General features: G+C 51.6%; 2 protein-coding genes across 2 annotated transcripts; one reads left to right on the plus strand and one right to left on the minus strand.

Annotated features, from left to right (window-relative positions):
- Nucleotides 1-41: 41 nt before the first annotated feature.
- LOC128903260 (olfactory receptor 14J1-like) lies at nt 42-11,462 on the plus strand (the record flags this gene model as incomplete). Its single annotated transcript, XM_054187274.1, has 2 exons — nt 42-536; nt 11,442-11,462. Coding segments are annotated over 2 exons (516 nt in total), but the record flags the coding sequence as incomplete, so codon positions are not given.
- Nucleotides 11,463-17,137: 5,675 nt separating this feature from the next.
- LOC128903323 (olfactory receptor 14J1-like) lies at nt 17,138-17,995 on the minus strand (the record flags this gene model as incomplete). Its single annotated transcript, XM_054187338.1, has 1 exon — nt 17,138-17,995. A coding segment is annotated over one exon (858 nt), but the record flags the coding sequence as incomplete, so codon positions are not given.
- Nucleotides 17,996-24,511: the final 6,516 nt, after the last annotated feature.

Below are 24,511 nucleotides of genomic sequence, written 5' to 3' on the forward strand. Positions count from 1 at the left end.
ACCGCTACGTTGCCATCTGCAAACCCCTGCACTACGGGACCCTCCTGGGCAGCAGAGCTTGTGTCCACATGGCAGCAGCTGCCTGGGGCAGTGGGTTTCTCTATGCTCTCCTGCACACGGCCAATACATTTTCCCTGCCCCTCTGCCAGGGCAATGCCCTGGACCAGTTCTTCTGTGAAATCCCCCAGATCCTCAAGCTCTCCTGCTCACACTCCTACCTCAGGGAAGCTGGGCTTCTTGTGGTCAGTGCCTGTTTAGGCTTTGGTTGTTTTGTGTTCATCGTGCTGTCCTACGTGCAGATCTTCAGGGCCGTGCTGAGGATCCCCTCTGAGCAGGGACGGCACAAAGCCTTTTCCACGTGCCTCCCTCACCTGGCCGTCGTCTCCCTGCTTGTCAGCACTGCCATGTTTGCCTACCTGAAGCCCCCCTCCATCTCCTCCCCAGTTCTCGACCTGGTGGTGGCTGTGCTGTACTCAGTGTTGCCTCCAGCACTGAACCCCCTCATCTACAGCATGAGGAACCAGGAGCTCAAGGAGGCCATTAGGTATCTGATTTCATGGATTTTTTTCAAGAGGGAGAAATGTTCCACCTCTCTCCACAAATGACTCCCGCACTATTTGATTCCATCTGCTTTTTTGTGTGTTTTGTTATTGGCTTTGTGTTTTTAATGATTACATTTCTCATCATTGCTGTTGATATTGTCATTTATGGTTTTTATGCTCCTACACAAAGGTTTCACTTGTGTCACTACACCTGAGACATTTACGTCTTAGTTTCACCTGGTTCCCTTCTAAAAATGTATTTCACAGTGGCTCAGAGCTGGCCTCTTTCACAGAGTCTCTGTTAACAAAGCAAGATCTCCCTGGTGCAGTGCTTTAATGCTGGGGTCTTTCTCCAAACATGCCTGAGGAAATTCACCCCTGAAGGTCTTCTTCCTCCTCCATGTGTCCAGGAATAAAAAGCTGACTGTCCGTTTGTAACATTTTAGAGATATTGGACTGGATTTAGGAGTCACCAGTCGGTGTCTGGTGAGAGGTAAGATCGTGGGTTTAACTGAGGGACGTACCCCAGCCCTTCACACAGATGACATAAAAGCCACCCATCCTGTGGGAGGGGAATCTGGAGCTGTCTGGAGAGGCTGGTGTTTCTCCAGGGACAGCATGTTCCTGGGGTTGTGCTGGGATGGCAGAGGTCAGAAGGATGGGGTCTGGGGCCTCAAGCAGAGGCCATGTGCAGACCTCCTCTGGGCACTCTCCCGTTCCTCCCCACCTGTCTACAGCAGGAATTCCCACAGAGGGACAGACACGTCCAGGTGTGGCCACACCACGGCTCACTGAAAGGGCATGAAAAGTCAAGCTGTCTGGGTAGCCCTCTCCTCCTAATCCATCCCTGTGTGCAGCTGGCCTCGTTCATGGTCAGCATGCGCCACTGCCTCATGTGGTGTCCCTCATAATGCGTGGGCCCTTCTCCTCAAGGTCACTGCTCATCCTGTCACGTCCCACCTGGCACTGTAATACGGTGTTTTTCTTCCCCCTGATGCAGGACTGGCCACTTCTCTTTGTAAAACTTCAGCAGTTTCTTCTGGCTGACTCCCAGAATTTCCCAAGGTCCCCCTGGACTGAAGATCCATTTTGTTCGTTCTTCATGTTTGCGTGCAGACAGCTCACCATGGTTGTGGTGATGCATCAGCACAAGATAACAGCACGAGGAGTTGCAGGGCACTACAGGGAATTAAAGACATTCCTAATTTTGTACTGTCCAGCAGAGGAATTGTCACAACACCTATGTTAGAAACATCTTTGTGCCCCGTAGAGAGGGCACAAAGCAAGCAAATGTAGGGCCTGTGGGGAAAGAGAAGCTGGGCTGTTTGTAGAGGAATCTACGACAATGGTTAAAGAAAAGAACTTGGGAAGGGGAAAGAGGAAAAAGGAAAACCAAAAGTTCAACTCCAGCACAGAACCACGGAACCCCGGAGGCTGGAAGGCAGCCAGCTTCCACCTTCTCTGTGCTTCCTCTTCAGGCTTGATGTTACTCAGAGCTCCTTTCTCATGCATGCCAGCCTCCTGCCACCTTGGCATGACTTCCTGCATGTTGGCATGGACCATTCTGGATGACGAAGAGGTGATCCTTGACCACCAAAAAGCTCTCTGCAGGACCCACCTGGCCACAGACATCCTCTGATCCAAGGGTATCAAAATCTACCTCCCTAACTGTTATGCCCATCAGTCTTTATCGTATGAGAATGAATTAACTTTCTTAAGATATATATCTAGCTAGCTCCCATTGTGTACTGATTTATCATGCTTGCGTAAGTGAGTTAAAGGAGGTCAGCTCATCACAAGGAGCAGAAGAACAGCCCTGCCCTCAAAATAAGGACTTCTCAGAATCATTCAGCTGTCCATGAAGGATAAAAGATACCCCTGGAGAACCGAGATAATGCCAGTATCCTCGTCCCTCTTACACACCTTTGAAACTCTCCCAGTGTCCAGCATCACAGACAAGTAATTAGCAATAGACCAACTCCGGGGATGTCTGGATCAATAGACAAGCCGCGAGAAGGCTGATGGCTGATGGAGCTGCAGAGATATAGCTACTTTGTGCAGTTTTACTGTGATTAGGAATTGATACTCCGTGTGTGTGTTAGTTAGTCATTAGTCAAATAATAAGGTACCTGAATGCTTGAATGGCATAAGAACCCTGTGTTTAACCGCATTTGAGGTACCCCAATTGAGCTCGGACGCCTCATGCACATGACTAAATATTTACACTTGCACCTCTGTACTTTGTGTCCTAGCCTCTCTGCTCGGTCAGCACGGGCCACTTGCAAATTTTCATAACACAAGTGACTGATTGCCACTGCAGTGGGGCAAGGTCTCTCCCTTCTCCATGCAGTAGATGTGAGGCAGTTTAGAACACAAGACACGTCACACCAGGGTCTCCACTCATGTGTTGCACTCTCAAACTGCTGTTTTTTCTCATGCCCAACATTTACTCGCCCTCTTCATAATACAGTCAAGGAACAGGCCAAAAAATCTCGTGGGGGACCTGTCAGCAGCACCTTGTCATTCATGGAGATCACCTTCACCTTTGTCAAAGGCCCTTGAGGGCTGCAGAGACACCACTGACAAAAACCTTCTTTCTTGCCAGGGCCGCCCTTCCCAGCCCTGTTTCTCTCTGTTCTTGCAGACAGCAGGCTTTGCTCACCATCAACATCCAATTTCAGCTTTAAGCTTCCAGGTGCCGTCCACTTGACCGTGTCTCTGCCGTGAAGCAAAGCCTTTGCACACAGAAGGTCTTCAATGCTTGGTACCAGGTTTCCTTTAAGAGACGTCCGAGCTTGGCCTGGAGCTACACCTGAGGTGCCACAGCCCAGATGTGCACCAAAACTCTCAGCCAGGGGAAGAGACAAGTTGAGAGAGAGCCTGTGCTTTTTGACTTTGACAGAGGAACTGCCAAGGCGTGGTGGGACAAGGCACACAGCTTGGGGTGCTGCAATGGATGGCTACAGGCTTTTCAGGAGAGACAGGCTGGAAGGATCAGGAGTGGGGTTTCCTGAAAGTGAAGCCGTTAACTGGATGTATGGTGCAACTCCTTGGGGCAGGTGAAGAGTTTGGTGAGCCTTTGTGGGGGAGGGTGAGAGGAGAGGCCAGTAGAAGTGTCCTGTCATGGTGGGAGATAAGGAACCCACAGTCAGGATGAGGAAGAGGGTATAGTCTTTCTGAAGGATCCCAGGGAAGCGTCTGGCTGTACGAGCCTGGGTCTCGCTGGGGACTGCCATGATACTGGCAGCTTCTGAAAGAGGAGCACAGCAGCACGTACAGTCCAGGTGGTTTCTGGAGTGTCTTAGGACAACGTCTTAGCACAGCTGCCAGATGGGCCAACAAAAATAATGCCAACCTTGATGTGATACCTGCAATGCAGGAAGAGCTGGTCAGAGACGTGAAGATTGGCTGTCGTGACCCTGAAGTAGTGGGGTCCCAGCACTCCAGGGCAGTGAGGAAGCAGAACAGAAGACTGCAGACGCTGGACCTCAGAGGTCCTTTTGCCTTTGGCCTACGCTGAGGAGTTTTCGTGGGGATCCAATGGTCAGGAGCATTGAAGGTGGCGCAAAGCTCTGTACAGCTGGTCTTCAAGGACAGCGTCCTCCAAGAAGAACATTGGCCTGTATCAAAACTCAGTTTGAAACCTGAAAGTAAATTCAGGGGAATCATAACGAGATTTCCAACTTCAGGAATTCTTACAGAAGAAAACAAAGATATTAGTTGGACACTGCTGTATTGAGTTAGAGTAGGGAGAGAGAGTTCCGAGATACTCTATGCCTTTTTTGCCTCAGGCTTCCCCAGCAAGGTCTCTCAGGGCTTTGTGCCTCGAGGCAAGACTCTGGACAAGAACAGCCAATGGCGGATAGGAATGAAATCAGGATCTACTGGAGCAAACTCAACCACTACCAGTACATGGGAATGGACGGGGTACATCCAGAGGTGCTGGAAAGTAAGAGAATGTCACAGTGAGGCCACTCTCCATCATCTTGGAAAGGTCCTGGAGGCTGGCGGGACTCCCTGCCATCTGGCAAAAAGTAAATGCTGCATGCATCTTTCAAAAGGGTCCAGAGAAGGAGGTGGGGAGCTAAAGGCTGCTTAGCTTCCCTTTAGATGAGGAACATGTCCCAAAGCATGTTCTCTCGCACTGCATTTCTGGGTGCCTGAAGGAGACGGTGCCTGGATGAACTCAGGGAACATGTACACCGGTTACGGTTTGGCACTTGGAGGGCCATGGTGTTATGCCATTGTACGCCCCATAAAGATTTGGCCATCTCAAAAAAGGGACGATAGGAGGGAAGTGCTAGCAGGTGGGACCATTGCTTGACTGCAAAGAGATAAAGACAGGATCTATCCAACGTATCCAACCTTCATTGCGCCCACCCTCTTTTAGATAGGAGATACAGATGTGAAATATATTAAAATAAACATGTCCTCGGAACACAGTCTGGGATCTGTGCTTGACAGGAAAATGTGTTTTCTATTGGTCTAAGGCCATCCAGAATGGAAAGTGAACTTCAGGGCAGGGAATGGGGACGTGACATACAGCTGAGGCATGTCTTCTCTGTATTGAACTCTGCCTGCCTTTGATTTCCTTTGTTGGCCATTAGGAAACACCATTCTGTGTCAGCTCGTTTTCAAGGTAAAGCAGGTGGGAACCGGTGCCAAGGAGTGGAAACACGCAGCTACGGACTGGAGTGGAGAAAGCTCAGGTTTGAACAGGCTGCTGTCAGTCCTGGTTGCCAGGTGAGAGACATGGTGAGATTGAGACAAAGCCTGTCCATGGAGTGTTTGCAATAAAGAGTCTTGCCTTAAAGGGTCTTGAGGCTCCATTAGCAGAAATTCAGGACCAATATGAACTGGAGATTGCTGGCATCATTTCATGTGTAAGAAGAAAAAATAAAGAACAAAATAAGAAGGAAGCAATCCTTTCTTATGGTTGTTTAGTATTGAAATGTATTCATCTGAGAACTCTCTAATTAAGCACAGAAGAACTGAGGAATCCGGGAAGTCTATGCACAGAGACTTGGCTGGTTATGGCATTTTGTATGGAAATGAGTCCTCTCCGGCCAAGATCCTGTAGACCCTCAAACACTGGGCAAGCCTCTAGAGAAGTAAAACTCAGCAGCAAACCCCAAGATGGTGAGGGTGTTACCAGGCCCCACTGATGCCCATCACTGGAGACACCATGGAGGGAACGACCGGACAAGATTCCTGTCCCTGGGGACCGGTGAAGCAGAAAGTGAGAAGCACTGGTTATAGGTGGAAAATCAAATGTGGAGGTGGCTCTGAAAACCTTTGATGCACTTCATCAATGGAGATAGCTACACCGTGTCCCCTGTCCCTTGGGGATTTGCCAGAGCCTGTGAGATTCCAACAGTTCACCCACCTTCTTCCAAAGCCCTGATAATGTTCCCCTCGCACAGAAGATGCCTTAGCCCCCCGACTTGCTTGAACCTTCTGGTGGAAGTTCCAATATGAACTGGTGCCAAAGGCAGCCAAGTGGTGTGCTACATCTGACATTGCCAATGCATTCTTCTTTTTCAATCCCTTTGGCAGCAGGGTGCAGGCCACAGTTTGCTTTCACGTGGTGTCCAATGCACCTGGAATGCCCCCAGTGACAGGACAAGAGGTACTTGAACATAAGAAGTTCCATCTAAACATGAGGAGGAACTTCTTGACTTTGAGGGTGGCAGAGCACTGGAACAGGCTGCCCAGAGACGTGGTGGACTCTCCTTCTCTGGAGACATTCAAAACCCGCCTGGACGCATTCCTGTGCAACGTGCTCTAGATGAACCTGCTCCGGCAGGGGGGTTGAACTACGTGATCTCCAGAGGTCCCTTCCAACCCCTACCATTCTGTGATTCTGTAATCGACTATCCTACGGTTTGCCATGGACTAATCCAAACTGCACTGGAACAGCGTGATACCCCTGAACATGTACAATACATCCATGATCTCATCATGTGGGGCAACAAAGCAGAAGTGTTTGAAAAGGGGAAAAGAGCAATTCAGATTCTTCTGAAAGCTGGTTTTGCCATAAAAGAAGCAAGGTCAAGGGACTTGCAGAGAAGATTCAGTTCTTGGGAATAAAATGGCAGGATGGATGCCATCATGTCCCTATGGATGCGGTCAACAAGATTGCAACTATGTCTCCACCAGCTAAGAAGAAGGAAGCACAAGCTTTCTTAGGCCTTGTGGGATGCTGGAGAATGCATATTCCAGGTTGTAATCAGCTTGTGAGCCCTCTCTATGGAGTAACCTGAAAGAAGATCTATTCTGAGTGTGGCCTTGAGCAACAGCAACCCTTTGAGCAGATCAAACAGGAGATAGCTCGTGTGGTAGCTCTTGGGTCTGTCCAGACAGGACCAGCCGTGCGTAATGGTCTCTACAGTGCAGCTGTGGCACGTGGTCTCACCTGGAGCCTCTGGCAGAAATCATCGGGAGAAACCTGAGGTCAACCTCTAGGCTTTGGAGATGAGGGTATTGAGGATCGGAAGCCCTCAACACCCCAACCGAAAAAGAGATCCTGACAGCGTATGAGGGGGTTTGAGCCACTTCAGAAGTTGTTGATGGGCAAGCACGGCTCCTCCTGGCACAGCAGTTGCCTGTGCTACACTGGATATCCCCTCCACACATCACGCGACTGACGCTACATGGACTAAGCGGGTAGTGCTGATCACACAGTGAGCTCGACCAGGGAAACCAAACCTCCAGGAACCCTTGAAGAGATTACGGACTTTCCAGAGGGCATAGATTTTGGAGCATCTCATGAGGAGGTGGCTCATGCCCCGGTGGCACCCTCATACAATGAGTTGTCATCTACTGATGAAAGGTGTGAAAGGCAGGGCCAGAAGGCTGGATGCCTCTCCCAAAGCTGGTATCAGGAGCACACCCAAGGAACTGTTCCATGAAAAGTCCTCATGGTGTTCTGGGGTTCTCCACAGACTCAGGGGGACAGGGTCAGAGTTGCAGGGGGATCTGTTAGGGACCAAGGGCTGGACGAAGAGAGTTCCCTTCTTGGTGGCACATGTCCAAGCAGAGTGCACATGGTCTTCGATTATTCTTCCTGGTACTGTCCCGCTTGTGGTATGGGTGATGGCCACTGCTATCCTGGAGAGGAACTTGGAGTTGCCAGGAGAGCTCATGGGATCGCCCGGAAAAGTATGTGAGTCTGGGTGAGCAGTGAGTGGCACCTCATCAAATGAGTGACCATCCAAGGTGGAGTGTCCTTGAAGGAAAGGTGAACCTAAAGAGCCCATGGGCTAACAAGGCCCCTGCAATGCCAGGAGCCAGCAGGCCAAAGGGACAAAAGACTAGACAATGGTTCAGCCCACTGTCCTGGAGACCCTGTGGGACCGATCTAGGGCAGCCCTTCCCTGCCCTTTGTGACACTAAAGACACCCCATTGTCCTGCCAAGCCCCGTCCTTGTCTACTGAGCAATCAGGGAAGATGGAAGGGGACTCAGCAGCAGTGATCCCTTTCTGGCTGGGGCTGCTCCCCACCTTGACCAGCATGGCGAGTGCAGGGTCACCCCATGGCCCCAGGGCACCACAGCCCCCTCCCTCTGCAGAGCAGCACCGCCAGCTCAGGTCCCTGCAGGAAGCATGGGGTGGGAACCAGGAATGTCCAGCCAGGCCAGCCTGGACACACTCACCTGGGGAAAGGCTTTCTGGGGAGAAAGGGTGACCAGGGAGAAGAGCAAGGGAGCATTTCTGTGCCTGCAGGGAGGAATCCATGAGAAGGAGAAACCTCTTCCTGCAGGCCCCCACTCTGGGCAGGCTGCTCTGTGCCTGGAGCAGGACTCTTGTGCTGGCCTGGGGAGAGGGGCTGGCACTGAGGGGACACAGACCATCTGTGGCCCAGGCACTGCGGGAGGCCACCAAAACAGGAGGGCTGAGGGGGACAGAGCCCTTAGGGCTGCCGGAGTACTTTGCCAGGGAGATGTCTCCCCACCCTTGAGCACACCTGTCCCATGTGGTTCCAGCACGGTGGGGCCATTGGACCGTTAATGGGGCAGCAAGGACGGCCTTCCCATTGCTCTCCAGTTTCCCATCCCCTTACTCCTCGCTCAGTCACATCCCTCTAAACTCCCCAGGTGCTGCTTTGAGCTTCAGGCAGTTGGAAGAATGCCCTGGTCTTTCAGCAGTCTGATAATCTCTTCAGCCAAATCCTTCCATGTGTTTATATCTGTCATATCCCATCCATCTCTCCCATACTTGGAGTGAGGTTATTCCTTTTGGTTGGTGACCCTCGCTGGAGGAGGTTCACCAGGTTGAAGAAGCCCATGTCCCTCATCGTCCCCACACAGGGCTTATGCGCTAAGCCCCAATCCTCAAAACTAAGAAATTCCAACTGAACTCAAGAAAACAGGTTTTGGCATCAAGAACCCTGGCACGGGCTGCCCTGAGAGGCTGTGGAGTGTCCTGTCGTGGAGATACTAAAACCCAGCCTGGACATCTTCTTAAGTGACCTGCTCTGGCTGACTCCCTCTAGGGCAGCAGGAATGAACTAGACGATCTCCAAAGATCCCTTTCAATCTACATGATTCTGTGAGGACATGGCAGTCCAGCAACATCTAGGGTAGATGCTTGTGAGGTCCCTTCTGCCTGAGAACCCAACAGGCCAGCAGCAGGCCAAGGCCTGGCGTGTTGATTGTGAGGTCACCGCTGCTATAATGGCAGGAACCTGGCGGCAGGCCAACCCCGGCTCAAGGCTGGGTTCAGTGCCTACGAGGTCATTTCTCCATGAGTACCTGACAGGCCAGCAGCAGGCACGTGGTGTGGATGTTGGTTATGAGGTCAGTGCTGCCACAATCTCTGATAGGCCAGAAGCAGGCAGATATTGATTTGGAGGTCACTTCTGCCTGAGTCCTTGATAGCCCCGCAGCAGGCAAATGGCCTGAATGCCAGTTGTGAGGCTGCTGCTGCCTGAGGACCTGAGAGACCATCAGCAAGCTCGTGGGTGTTTGAAGCCCTGTGTTCCAGAGCACCCCTTAGGCCAGCAGGTTGAAGACCAGGCTTGGTTCTTGTGAGGCCCCAAGTATGGGACATGCCAGCAGCATGCGTATGAATGCAAGACACAGTATGGGACACGCCAGTATGTATGGAACACACCAGCAGCTAGAGGTCGCTTGTGGGATCACTGCTGCTTGGGCACATGATTATCCAGCAGCAGGCTCATGACTGGCGTCTGTGTTTGTGAAGTCATTTCCTTCTGAATACCTTTGTAGGCCAAAATGAGGCTTGTGGCTGTGTTTGGAGCCTGTGTGGTCTCTTCATCTTGGAAACTTTCTGGACTCTAACATAGGTGGTGGGACATCCACACTAATGGTCCCAAGGCTTCTTCCAGCTTTTACTTTCTGAGCAGTGAAATGTCTTGGGATTTCTCTTCCATGGGTTGAGGTTTCTGGGCTCACTGGTAGGGCGTCCAACAAAGCTAAGATGCCTGGGCGTGAAGAGTGAAATATTTATTAATATGCAAACAGTGATTTAACAAAATTAGTAGTGAACGCGACAGTGTTTTATGGGATGTGATGACAAGGTACACTTGATTCTTTATTGCATAGAGGACAGGGTCGGACAAGCTGTCAGGGAGACCCTCCCGTTGAGTCATGAGGCTCAACTTGCTTTCTAAACTCCTTCTCGGAGAGGAGTCTGCCTGAGGCTGGATCCAATGCTAGTCCCAGCCTTGGTTAACCGTTTATGTCTAAAGGATTATATATGTGCAATCAATCCTTTCTATCACTTAGCTAAGATTTCACAGTTTAACGTTCTATTAATCACCTACTGAGAATCTGTTGTGGCAAGGAATCTCTCGACGTCTAGGAGGAGAACCTTAAGCGAGCATCCCTGCTCAAGGGGAGATCCTGGCGTGCAGCCCACTGCCGTGCAGGAGAGCTCCAAGCACTCTTGGGCTGTCCACTATTTATAGAGTAAGAGAATTGACCTCCAGTCATATTCGCATGGGAACAAAATACCTAGGCCCCCACTCCAGACAGTGTGTTGGCTGTGTTGCCAGCCATCCCCCAAAGTCCAGGTGACACTCATCACACCTCCCACTGATGGTTATGGCTTGAGCAGGAGCTGGGGAGGGGCAGAAGCGGGAGAGCGCAGCGCCACAAGATGCGGCACACAGGGACGTGGTTTAGTGGTGGACCTGGCAGGGTTGGGTTTACAGTTGGACACAATGATGTTAAAGATCCTTTCCAACATAGATGATTCCATGAGTCTGTGATTGTTTTGAGCCTCAGGACTCTGTTTCCTCCTCGCCCCTTCTCTGGGAGGCCAGGAGGTGTCACAGAATTTTCCTGCACTTGGCATTGCTCCCCCTCACATCCCTCTGCCCCAGGAAGAGCCCTGGGCCACAAGTGAGGGACAGGATCTGCCTTGCCAGGGCCTGGGGCTGAGGGCTTGGCCTTTCTGCTGCATCAAACCAACCAAGGGTTTCTTCAGCATTACAGCCACCTGCACTCTGCCTTTGCCCACCTGCAATCACAGCCTCCAATTATCTGCTCTAACGAGTCCCTGGGGAGGCTTTGTCAGGAATGGCCCTCAGTGGGGCTCATTAATGCTTCCAGGTACTTGGAGTTTGACTTCTGATTTCTTGAGCACTCTGTTCAACCTTCTCTCAGTATCTGAGGTCTGTGGACTCAGCAGCAAATACCCCATGGGGCTCATTAAAAGACAGAAAGCCTTAACAAGCTTCTCTTTTTGTAATTTTCTTCAAGACTTGTACAGCTAATTGGAGAGGTTTCATAGTGTAATGAAGTAGGAAGATTTCAAAATGCATCTGATAAAAATGATCTTTTCTGTTAAAGGATATATTTTATTACCTTTCACTTTGCAGAAGAGGTGATAGAAGCATTCTCTGATTGATATTGGTGCAGAGTGTTTCCTCAGGAAGTCTGGACACCTACTTAAAGCAGTCCTTTGATGTCCATCGCTGGATAGACAGCCTTGCTCCTCACCTCCCCAACCTCACCATTTCTGACATTGCCCACCTGGGACTTGCATCACTGCTCCTTGCATCAGACTTCTCCACTGGTCTCTGCAGCTGCAGGTTACAGCTCCATTGCACCATCTCCCACCTGAGCCCCTTAGAGACCTGGCTGCACCCAGGCACAGGAGAATTTTCCCCATTCTTCAGAAAAGAAAAGTAAAGCACAATCAGTTTTCATAAACAATAAATGATATTCTGTAATCATATGCTAAGTACAAGCTACCACTAATGAAGTTGATTTCTACAAGGGATAAACTTAGGTAGTTAGATAAAAAACGATAGATATAAACATAATTAAAGAGCTGGCTAAGGAGGCAATTAGACTGTTGAGAGACAGTCAGGCTGTTCAGTCCCTGAAGGTGAAAGCAGCAGCGTGGGCGAGAGGTACCTGGATGAACAAAGAGTAAATGGAGAAGAAAACTGAAGAATTATGGAAAGGGCCTTTGCCTAGACAGTCTGGATCTGAAAAGGTGACTTTAGAAATGGTCACTGTATCAGGACAAGTAGACAAAAAATTAGAGAAACTAACTGCACTGTGTAACAGGGAGAATAGTTGTAATGGCGTCACAGGGAAGATCAATATTTCTTTGGAATATCCTTTCTGAGAGGTCATGGGATTGGCAGAGGTCTCTTGTGAGAGAGGACAAGCAAGTGGTGCACCCGTCTTTGGAAGAATCCAACACTGCACCCCAGGGAACCAGAGGCTGCACAGGCTCACATCGGTGAGGAGCGGGCCATCAGTTGGAGTCCTCTTGGGTGACATCTGTGGGCACCAACAGCAGAACGTGTCCAAAACCCATCAGCATGGACTTACCAAGGGTCAATCATGCCTCGCCAACCTGACTGCCTTCACGATGTAGTAACTGCATTTGTGCATGAGGGCACTCTTGCCACGTTTGTCAATAGCAATAAGCTCGGAGGATCATTTGTTTACCAATTAATTTACCAATTACTGCCATGGGCAAAACAGACCCAACTTGGGAAAATTCATTAAATGTATTTCCAATTGATTGTAACAGAATAGGACAGTGAGAAATAAAACACAATTCAAAACACCTTCCCCCCTCCCTCCCTCCCTTCTTCCCAGGCTCAACTTCATTCCTAACTCTTCTACCTTTGCCCCGAGTGGCACAGGGGGCTTGTGGAATGGGAGTTGCCGTCAGTTCATAACACTTCGTTTCTGACCTTGCCCAAATGTGGGTCCTTCCCACTGACTGCAGTTCTCCACAAACTGCTCCAGCGTGGATCCTTTCCACAGGGTACAGTCCTTCAGGCGTGGACTGCTGCAGTGTGGGTCCCCCACAGGCCACAGGTCCTGCTGCAAAACCTGCTCCAGCATGGGCTCCTCTCCTTGGGCAGCAGGTCCTGCCAGGAGCCTGCTCCACCGGGGTCCTCCATGGGCTGCTGGTCTAACTCTCCTAAAGGAAAAAGGCCAGCCCAGCACGGCTTCTCTTCTGGACCAGACCACAAGAAGTCCCGGAGGATGGCTGTTTCCTATGCCCGTGGGACTTGAGAAAACTCAGAAGACTCCAGTGTTTTGGGTATTGCTGAACAGAGTTTGCATGGTGTCAAGGCCTTCTCTGTTTCTTTGTTCTGCTCCCTCCAGTGAGTAGGTGGGAGGTGAGAAAGAAGTTGAGAGGGGACCCAGCCAGGACCGCTGATCCAAACTGACCAGAGGCATATTCCATACCATATGACCTCATGCTCAGGAATAAAAGCTTGAGGCACAGGAGGAAGATGGTGGGGTTTTTTATTGTTTAAGGAGTCTGCTGCTTGGAGACTGGCTGGGCATTAGTCTGCTTGTGGGAGGTGTTGAGTGATGGTCTCCGTTTCACTTGTTGAGGTTTTTTTAACCTCTTCTCTTCACCAGTTAAATTGTTATGTTGACCCCAAACTTTTCACACTTTATTTCTTCCTTGTCCCACTTGTGAAGGGGGAAGAAAGTGTGAGCGACTGTGTGGCTGCTGGGCTATTGGCTATTGGCCATGGTCAACACATCACAGCAAGGAAGATTGTGATAGCTGGGAGCGAGTTCAGCGGTTGGCCACCAAGATGCTTAGGGGCTGAAGGGGAAGGGCCTTCTTTAGCCTGGAGAAGGGAAGGCCTTGGGAAGCTCATTGCAGCCTGTGTGTCCCTATGGGGACATTTTCAGGGCCATGGAGCCAGGCTTGTGACAGTGGTGCTTGGCAGGAGGTTAATAGACAATGGTCAGATGTTGAAATAAGGAAGGTTCAGGACAAAGAAAATGAAAATCTTTTTCTCTGTGGGGGCATCCAAGCATTGCAGGAGGTTTCCCAGTGACATTGTGCCATCTCTGTCCTTGGATGTTTTCCATCTCCTACGGGATAAAGCCTTGAGCAACATTTGACCAGCATTGGTCATGCCTTGAGGCATTTGACCAGCTTCCTGAACAAAGCTATCAGTATGCCATGCCTCCTGAGATTCCTGGGAGCAGCCACTTTCTTGTCTTTCTTGTTCTTCTACAAACTTCTCCACATCTCCAGACCAAGTGGTGATTTAGGCTGTAAAGAGAATGGAAACAAAGCCTCTGGCTTGGTTACTATCAACTTAATTGCTAAAAGAGAGTGAGATGGAGGGATCTCAGAGCTTCCAGATTCCTGTGGAAGGTTGAAGGCCTCCAAGAAAGGAGTTGAAAATAAGAGTGTTGAACTAGCCTAGCCTTTAAATCACTTCACATGGGATGCTTCTGCTTCCCACTTTCAGTCATTGGCACCCAGAAACCTCACATGCTTTTCTTCCTCTCCTCCCCAAACCTGACCAAGTGACATGAAGAAAGAAAGCAGAAAGGCCCTAGGCCCCTGTGAATCAGCTGGGGTCTGGCACTTGGAGGGCCGCTCAGTGAATGGCAGTTCTTTCGTGGTCCACCCGATAAAGAATCAAGCTGGGACGTCAGCCTGCAAGAGCAAACCAACAAGGTCCATGGACAGGCAAGGCTGTGTCTGGAGAACCTTTACACCTACAGCGTAGATCAAGCTGGGGCTGAACCTCAGGCCTGGGCTTAAAGGGGATCCTGAGCTGAGGGACAGAGGGCTGGGAGGAGGCCCCAGGTGAAGCTGCTCAGGGCCATGAAGGCCTGTGGATATTTTCAGGGCCCTGACATGGTTTCCATGGGAGCCCACCTGCCAGTGCCCTCAGTAGGCCTCCTTCCGTACTGTCCAGGGTCTGTGCTCTGCTCCTCTCCTTCCCTGTTCCCCTGGAGATCTGGGAGACCACCATTTGATGGTCACTACAGCCAAGGCTGAGACTGGTCTTCACATCTCTGACCAGCTCTGCCTCTTGGCAGTACCAGCTCCACTTGAGCATCAGTGTGGCCCATTTGGCAGCTGTGCTAAGAACCATCAGCATGGACTTACCATGGGTAAATCAAAGAAAAAGGAAGCCTACAGAAGGTGGAAGCAAGGACAGGTAGCCTGGGAGGAATACAGAGAAATTGTCCAAGCAGCCATGGATCATGTCAGGAGAGCCAAAGCCCAGAGAGAGTCAAATCTGGCCAGAGGCATCAAGGGCAACAAGAAAGCCGAATAAAGAACACGGACTTCACAGTATCCAAGTGCTGTTGTGTAGAGTTCTTTGTTTCAACACCAAGCTGTGTGAAGCAGTTGACAAGCTGGAGGGATGGGATGCGATCCAGAAGGACCTGGACAGGCTTGAGAGATGGGCCTGTGTGGACCTCATGAAGTTCAACCAGGCCAGGTGCAAGGTCCTGCACGTGGGTCGGGGCAATCCCAGGCACAAATACAGGCTGGGTGGAGAATGGCTTGAGAGCAGCCCTGAGGAGAGGGACTTGGGTGTGCTGGTGGATGAGAAGCTCAACGTGAGCCAGCAACGTGCACTCGCAGCCTGCTCCGGTGTGGGTCCCCCACAGGCCACACTTCCTGCCAGAAACCCTGCAGAGGCATGCTGGAGTGGATGGCAGGTGGACACAAAACGATGGATGAGATTCCCACAACGAGAGTAAAAGCTGCAGTCCCCAAGGCCAGAGAGAAACAGGCCTTGGCTGCGCAGCCCTGGCAGGAGAGGGGTTTGCTGTCCCAGGTTACTCTGAAGCACTGTGGGACCTATGGCAGAGGTGGAGCTGATCTGCAAGAAGGACAAGCTGCTGCTGAGAAAGTCCCTGGGGGAGGACAGCTTGTGATCTAGGCACACTGTGGGCATCATGCTGGGGGCTGACTGGCTAGATAGTGGCTCTGCAGAGAAGGACCTTGGGGTCCTGGAGGACAAACAGCTGAGCATGAGCCAGCAATGCACCACCATGACAAAGGCCAACAGCCTCCTGGGCTGCATCAGGAAAAGCATTGCTGGCAGATGGAGGGAGGTGACCTTCCCCTCTCCTTGGCACTGGTGAGGCCACACCTGGAGTGCCCACACCCTGCACACTCACACAACTTAGCTCTACACTGACATTTTCCTCTCCCAGGCTTTTACCAGCCCATCCCAGCTGTTCCTCATCTCTCTCCAGAGCCCTTGCCCTCTCCTCTGCCCAGCCAAGCACAGCTGCCCGGTCTGGGCTGGTCCCACAGCAGTGCCCACCACAGTTGCTGCAGAGCTCTCGGCACTCACTCCACAGCCCCAGCTCCTCTGAAGGGCACACAGCCCCTGGGGGGCAGACAAGGAGCTCAGCCTCCCCATCAGCCCCAGGCTAGTGCTGGCCTCAAGGCAATGAGGAAAACAGGCTAGTCACTCTCTGCCTCTCCTGATAGCCTTTTGAGGTGACCCCCAACCCTGAGTGAATTTGCCCCCTCCTCTGCTCACATCAGCCCCGCTCCCCAGGACAGCACGACATTCCTTGGCCCTGAGGGTCCTCCGGCAGCTCCCACACCTCTCCAGCCTCCCTTTCCCACGCCTACCGGATCCACACTGACTTTCTGGGCATTGCAGAGTCCTTGTTTGTGCATACCTCAGTTTAGTGTTTTGCTTGTGGGGGACTTCACCTCTGTGGATGTTTCATCTCCTGTGTCTTCATTCACTCCCAGCTCAGGGCACGTGGTGAGTCCCCATCCTCTCCTCACACGTCCAAATTCATTTCCATAGAGCCTGCTGTATGCCATAAGTCCTGACACATGTGAAGCAGCCTGAGGAGGTAATCGGGAGCTCATGCACCATCTCCACTACCACTGGAGACAAGAAGAGAGCCTTTCAAACCAGAACATTTGGTCCACGGAACCCAATAGTACAGTGAGCTTAACCCCAAACACAGGGAGAACACAGGGAGAAGAGACTCTTTGAAAGACCAGTTCGTTGGACATTTTATTGGCAGCACCTTTGGAGGAAGCACCTAGCATCCAGGCACTGCACCTGGGAGATGCCTTTTTCTTGAAGAGCTGCTATTAGGCAGGTCACCTTTGACACAGTGTTGTGCAAGGCTCAGACACAACTGGAACAAACCTCAAGACAAGTGGTACAAACCCAGAAAATTATACAGAAGCAGGATGACTGCAAGAGAAAAAAGCAGGCTTATTGCCTAACAGAAAGTCTAGAAAACATGCGGAGAAGGGGAGACAATTTATTAATGGTGAAACAACGTCCATTGAGCCAGTTTCCATAGGGCATCCTTGAGCTCCTGGTTCCTCATGCTGTAGATGAGGGGGTTCAGTACTGGAGGCACCAATGAGTACAGGACTGCCACCACCAGGTCTAGAGCTGGGGAGGAGATGGAGGGGGGCTTGAGGTGGGCAAACACGGCAGTGCTGACAAACAGGGAGACCACGGCCAGGTGAGGGAGGCAGGTGGAAAAGGCTTTGTGCCGTCCCTGCTCAGAGGGGATCCTCAGCACGGCCCTGAAGATCTGCACGTAGGACAGCACGATGAACACAAAACAACCAAAGCCTAAACAGGCACTGACCACAAGAAGCCCAACTTCCCTGAGGTAGGAGTGTGAGCAGGAGAGCTTGAGGATCTGGGGGATTTCACAGAAGAACTGGTCCAGGGCATTGCCCTGGCAGAGGGGCAGGGAAAATGTATTGGCCGTGTGCAGGAGAGCATAGAGAAACCCACTGCCCCAGGCAGCTGCTGCCATGTGGACACAAGCTCTGCTGCCCAGGAGGGTCCCGTAGTGCAGGGGTTTGCAGATGGCAACGTAGCGGTCATAGGACATGACGGTAAGAAGAAAATACTCAGCTGACATGAAAAAGAAAAAGAATAAGAGCTGGGCCACACATCCTGTGTAGGAGATGTCCCTGGTGCCCCACAGGGAATTGGCCATGGATTTGGGGACAGTGGTGGAGATGGAGCCCAGGTCAAGAACAGAGAGGTTGAGGAGGAAGAAGTACATGGGGGTGTGGAGGCGGTGGTCACAGGCGATGGTGGTGATGATGTGGCCGTTGGCCAGGAGGGCAGCCAGGTAGATGCCCAGGAAGAGCCCGAAGTGCAAGAGCTGCAGCTCCCGCGTGTCTGCGAATGCCAGGAGGAGGAACTGGGTGATGGAGCTGCCATTGGATATTTGTCCTCTGGACATGGGGACCTGTTCGAAGAAGAGACCAAAGTCTATTCAGTTTCTCAGAAAAACTTCTGAAAGTTCCTCTCCCCTTTCAAGCAGACCTTTGGCAGGTCCCTTTCATGAGCTGTTGTTGGTGCTGGCTGAGGGTGCCGCTGGGAGCAGGGGGCTCTGCAGGATTCAGTCCTGCCTACAGCAATTGGTCGATAGGAAGACGGGGTGATCTTAGCCTACATCCACTTTTGATATCGAAGAGCTTTCCAGCATTGTCACTCCTAATTCACCCGACGGCAGAGCAAAGTTGAGGGGAATTTGTTCTGTGGATTTTGTTCCAGTTGTCACACAAGAGCTGAGGAGTTTTGGAGCATTCCTGCTGCACTCCAAGTGAAATCCTGTGGGTGCTGGCAGGCAAAGGGACTGTCCCTCAGTGAAGAGTGTGGAGAGCTGACCTGTCCCTCAGCCCTGCTCCCAGCTGCCCTAGGCAGGCACCTTTTTGAGCTTGAGGACAGTAACACCCAGGTGTTCCCCCCAGAAGACCAGGACACTGCTGAGAGCAGAGGAATCTCATCTCTCCCCTCCCAGCCAGGGACACAGAGGCCTCATTGCAGCTGCCGACCTACAGCCGTCCCGTGGCATCTCCTTGGCCTTAGCGCTGTGGTGTCTTCTCTGTCGGGTACTTAGAAAACACAGAGATGCCATGGGAGAGTTGTGACCTTCTGGAGGGCAGCCTGCAGCTCAGCAGGGCCCCCTCAGGGAAAGAGCCAAATGTCTTTAAGATGGGGTGTCCTAAAAGGTCTTTTCCAGTCAGGCACACTCTGGTGCCTGGCTCCAAAGTCCGCGAGGGGATTTGGCTGCTTTTCCTCCATGGAAACATCTGCATGGCAGGACCCAAGTGCTTGTGTCTCAGCTGAAGCTGAATCCCCATCTCCCTCTTTGTTGGTTGAGCTGTTGGGAAAGAAAGTGATGGCCGAGTGTTTGTGACGCTGAGAGTGGGGGGCTGCACTGTGTGGGAGAGGAGACCTGGGAGCTGCTGCAGGAAAGGTGCTTGCACTGCAGCGGATGGCAGGGGGGTGCCCGAATCCCCCCTCCCCTCACGTTTCTGGGATCTCCTCCCTCTCTGACAATGTTTCTGCTGCCTGGAGCTGTCTCTGCTGGGAACCGCTTCTCTGTGCCCAGGTCTCCTCCTTTGCAGTGCTCACACAAAGAGAACTCCATCCCACCTGCGATGTGCTCAGCTCTGCCCTGCAAACACCTCCTGGCAGCAGGGAACTGCTCCAGGGCATCTCTGCCTGCAGAGGGGCAAAGGGGCGGCTCAGAGAACTCAAAGGGAGTGGGCGACCCCGTGCCTTCGCAAGAGTGGGAAAATAAAGTCCCATCTCCCACTGTCCACCCAGCCAAACAAGGTGACTCATCTCAAAGCACAGACTCCTTCCCTTTCACGTAATCCCCACTTTGACCAGCCTCTTGAAAAGCTTCCTTGGAAATGCCCTGGCAGTGATCCCCCGGGGTGCAGGGACCGTCTGCGGAAGGACAGCCCTGGGCTCCTCTGGCTGCACACCCAGTTTGGTACCCCTGCAGTCATCCCAAAGACAAGGAAACCACCGTGCCCCGACCTACTGAAGTGCAGCAGGGAAGCCCTGCTCCAGAGCACGTCCTCCTCCTCTACTTGGGAATCTCTGAGAATCCTCCTGCCAGGTCCTGCAGGCTGCGGGATGAACCAGGTCTAGGATGTCCTCCAAAGAACACCAAACTCAGTACCCTGCAGCCAGAGACTTACCATATAGAGGGCTGTGAAGATTCCTCCCGCAGTGAGAGCTCAGCTATCCCCCCGCTCCTAGAGTGCCTTTAACATCTCTGCCTTGCTCCTCTCCCCTTGGCACCTGCAGGCAGTGCCCTCAGCCCTGCTGCGCTTTGGGCAGAGCTGTCTCTCTGCAGTGCTGTGGAAGGAGCGCTGCCCGCTTGCCATGAGCTCCCTCTGTCCCAGGAGCCCAGCCCAGCTCAGCAGCAGAGGACCAGCCCAAGGCAGCCCTTTCTCTGCCCACTTTGGCCTCCCTTCAGGTGTCCCTGGGGCTTCGGGAGAACCTGCTGGGAAACAGGCTGAAGTCAGCACTGAGGTTCCCTTCCTCAGCTGGGCAGAGACACTTCTTTCCAGCTGTGTCATTTCTATTCCCAGAGACAGAGTTAGGCATGAGAATAGCCTTTCCTTGTCTCACCATTAGACAGGACACCCAGACAGCTCTTTACCCCTGGTGGGTGCAGTGATGCAGCTGAATCATTTGAGGCATCTCATCCTGGGTTTGAAGTCCTGGGCTAGGAGAGGACTCCCTCTTGTTCCTTCCACAAACCCACAGGAGGTGGGATTCTTCTTGCCTCAGTTCAGGAGTGCACAAACACAGGCAGCTGTATGGGAGCTCCTTGTCTCAGCTCTCAGGCTACTTCATGGAGATTGAGGGTGTTGTTCAGGTGGAAACACCTGGTGACATTGGAGGTGACACCAGAGCTTGTCCAAGACATTTGCAGGTGACTGCAAGCTCTAATGCGGCAATGCTGAGAGACAAGGCAGCATCGGGGGGCACCATCCTGGAGCCTTGTGAGGAATTCCTTTGGCAGATGGAAATGACAGGAGGTGTTTACATTTAAGACAACTAAAAACTTTCCTTTTCCTTATATCTACAGCAGCCTACAGAGGTCATCAGCTGAGCAAACAGACCTAAGTCCCTCTCTTTCTCTTCTCCATCAGCTGTAGTTCCTAGCTCTCCACTGACTGTAATGGCAGTTGTTTCAGGGACATCCCTACATGGCTTAACCCAATTCAGGAAGCTTCTCAATGGCCAAACACAGGCCTGTGGTGCTAAGTGAGATGCCAGCGCTCTCCAGCACAGGCTGGCAGGGACCGCACAGGACCTATGGGAAAGCCATTGGTGTTCAGAGCAGATGCCTGAGGAACACCTCAGAGGGCACTGCAGGCCGATTTGGTTCCTTTGTGCAAGCCTATGTGGCATCTCAGGCACGTTCAGTTTCCGTGCATCAGCGACTGAAACCCACCACTGCAGTGAGGCACGGTCTCACCCATCTCCATTCAGCTGATGCAGAGAAGGTCATGAACAGGAAGCCTATCACACTGGGGCCTCAAATGATTTGGCTGCTCCCAAACTCTCCCAGTTCTTCTTTCAACAATCCTTTCCTGAGGCCTTGATGAGACAGTCGACACAGGTGAATGATTTTCACAGTGTTCCTGGATCACAGCTTATCCACACGCAAGGACATTTTGAGCAGCACCTTGTCATCCTGGAGATCAGCTTCACCTCCAGCACAGGTCTTCAGCAACACTACAGACAACAAAGCCTGCTTCTTCCAGGGCTACAGAGCCCAGCCTGGCTTTTCTGGTGTTGTAGGGAGCAGCGTTTCCTCGTTTAGTGCCTTCACATTGCCGCCTGCCGTCGCATCCAGTATGTCTCTGGTCTCGAGCACAGCATTAGCAGGTGTGGGGTCTTGGGCACTTGGTACTGGGTTTGCCTGGGACAAGTCCAAGCTTGGCCCCAGTGCTCCAGCTCAGGTGCTGCAGACCAAATGTGCACCAGTGCCCTCAGCCTGGGGCACAGACCGGAGGAGCTGGAGTCCCATGTGCCATCCTAGAGTTTGTACGTTGGTGGAATAAGTGGCAAGGGGTGGTGGGACAGCTCACAGTGGTGCTGCCATGGTGCATAGGGGCTTTTCAGGAGAGACGGGCCAGGAAGATGAGGAGGGAGATGCCCTCCATGTGCAGGAGCTTGTTCTATGTGTGGAGCTCCTCTATGGGATGTGCAGCAGGTTGCGTGAGCCCTTGTGAGTGAGGGTCAAAGGAGAGGCCTGTTAGTGTGACACCCTCATTGGAGACAAAGCACCTGCAATCAGGGTAAGGAAGTGGAGAAAGGTTTGCTTAAGCAAGCCATGGAAGTCCTCAGATCCATGACCCCAAGTGCTATTGGAGACTTTAATGACACTCACTGGCAGGTGAGCATGGCAGGATGCATACTGTCCAGCTGGTGTTGGGGTCTCTTTGGACAACTTCTTTGCACAGGCGCAGACCAACAAAGGTGATGCTCACTCCAATCCAGTCCTTGCAAAAGAGGAAGTGCTGATCAGGGATGCGAAAACCAGTGTCAGCTTTGGCTGTAGGGACCATGAAATACTGGGAGAAGATTTTAGCCTCTTCAGGGGACTTTCAGTGGTAGGCCCATGGGCAGCAGTATTCAAAGGCAGCAGAGCTCAGTACAGTTGGTCTTTCAGAGAAGCATCTTCCAAGCATAAGAACTGTCGACATTCATAAGCCGGAAAACAACCAGACATTTCAGGAGAGCAGCTTGGCTAAGGAAGGAACGTGGATGCAGGGACTCAAGCAGGAATTTAGAAATAGGGATGGCTTTAGAGGAGCCAAAGCTTCCCTAGTGTTGACCCTTGCAAGAGCTTCGAGGACATCAAGAGGATCTCTTAGTACTTCCAGACCAATGCAAGAAAAAACCCAAAGATTATCTGTGGCCACTGCAGAATTTAGTAAGAACAGGTGCAGAGAAATATGAGATACTGTATCCCCCTTGCCTTAGTCTTCCCCAGCAAGGTCTCTCAGCCCTTTGCTCCTCAAGGCAGGAGTCTGGAAGAAAATAACCAGCAGTGAATGCGGATCAATTCAGGTGTCACTTGGGCAAACATAGTCCTTACCAGCCTATGGGGCTGGAGGGGCAGGCTCCCAAGGACCTGAGCGAGCAGGACAGTGTCACCGTGAGGCCCTTCTCCATCATCTTTGAAAGGTCACGGAGTCTGAGGGAACTCCCTGATTACTGTAAGAACCCAAACATTGCATGCACCTTGCAAAAAGGCCCAAAGGATGAGCAGGGTAACAGAAGGCTGTGCCCCACTGTGACACCCCTTTCTGGGTGTCTGAAAGAGAAGGTGATTTACCCTGGATTTACCCAAGGTAGCTTCTTCCTGGCCATCCTTTTTACGTTTTCTGAAGAAAGGAGAGGATTTCTGGGCAAGGAAGAGCAATGATTGTCTTCTACCTGGAAGTCAGCAAGGCTTTCAGCATCATCCCCCACAATGTTCAATGTCAGCACACTATGGTCTGCATGGATGGATAAATAGATGGGTAAAAACCAGCTGGACAGGAGGGCTGTCGTGGTTTGGGGCAGATTGGCCAATGGTGAGATGACAGATGCTCTCCCCCACCTCTCATTCCAAGGAGACACAGAAAAGAGAGAAAAGATTTATGAGTTTAGAAAAAAATGGTTACTGCAATAAAAAAGTAAGAGTTCATTAAAGTAGTTACATTAATGAAATATTAATAATAAAATATAAAGGAAATAATGAAATAGATACAATGCACACAAAACCGTTTCAGGCTCCCAGGGAGATGTCAATGGCAGGCACTGGGGAAGTCAAGGACTGGACTCAGCACCAGATAGGAACTGGATATCGGATATAGATTCAGGAACACACAGGTCAGGATCAAAGGCAGAGAAACAGGGTCCTCCTCAGACATCAGTCACTGAACAAAGAGAGCCATTGAAGAAAAGAGCCGACCTTTTGATTCCTCATCTTTTACACTGAGCATGGGAGATGGGATGGAACACTCAGGAGATGGGATGGAACCATGGTAATGCTGGCCTCCTTTGTGGTATCTCTGCAATAAAAGGGAGTTTCCTCAGTGCCATGGGTGAAAATAGGCCTTTTCTTCCCAAACTGGAGTGCAGAACACACTCAGGGAACTGAAGGCTGAAAGGCCTTGATGATGTGCTTGGGTGCTGAATGGACATGGGGGATGGATGGGGGCATCCCTCACGTCTCATCATGATGAGAAGTCATGACATGAGATGTCAAAACTGGCTCATAAGTCATGACTGACTCACCCCAGAATTCCCTCTCGATTGCCGGTACATCACCATTCAGGGACGGAGCACCAGCCACGTCCCTTGCCTTTGGGGATTCACAAAGTCCAAGCCTGATGGTGAAGTCGGCACTCACAGGAGTGATGGGTGGCCCCATTGAGGCCATCGCTCCTCTTCAGGAACAGCAGGGAAAGCTCTGGATGATGAAGGATGCCAGGACATACTCCAGAAAGAGAAGATCAGTGCTAATCCTGACACCTGAGTGCAAAGAAATAGTTGCACCTCAACAAAATAAATTACAAAAAATCCCAAACTAAACCCAGAGAACAGCATCCGCCACCAGCACCGTTTCAGTGGTAGTTCCAGCCGCTGCAGAGCTGCAGCTGACGGCCCTGCTGTCCCTGTCGCAGGAATCCAACTGACAGCAGTTACCAAGGCCCTTTGGGAAGACTGCACTGGGTGTCACCTTCTCTGAAGAGGACCTGCTGCTTCCCTCTGGCTGCCATTAGCAGCAGAGCCCTCTGGTTCTCCACCCCACACTTTGCCCCCTTGGACACAGGAGGGACTGGCTTTCAGCCGCTGCCTTAACAGCTGCCTTCGCTGTGCTCCTTTTCTGTCTCTCTTCCTACCGCATCCGTCAGGATGGGCTTCT

The sequence above is a fragment of the Rissa tridactyla genome, unplaced genomic scaffold (genome assembly GCF_028500815.1).
Source record: "Rissa tridactyla isolate bRisTri1 unplaced genomic scaffold, bRisTri1.patW.cur.20221130 scaffold_29, whole genome shotgun sequence".
In the NCBI taxonomy this organism is placed as follows: Eukaryota; Metazoa; Chordata; class Aves; order Charadriiformes; family Laridae; genus Rissa; species Rissa tridactyla.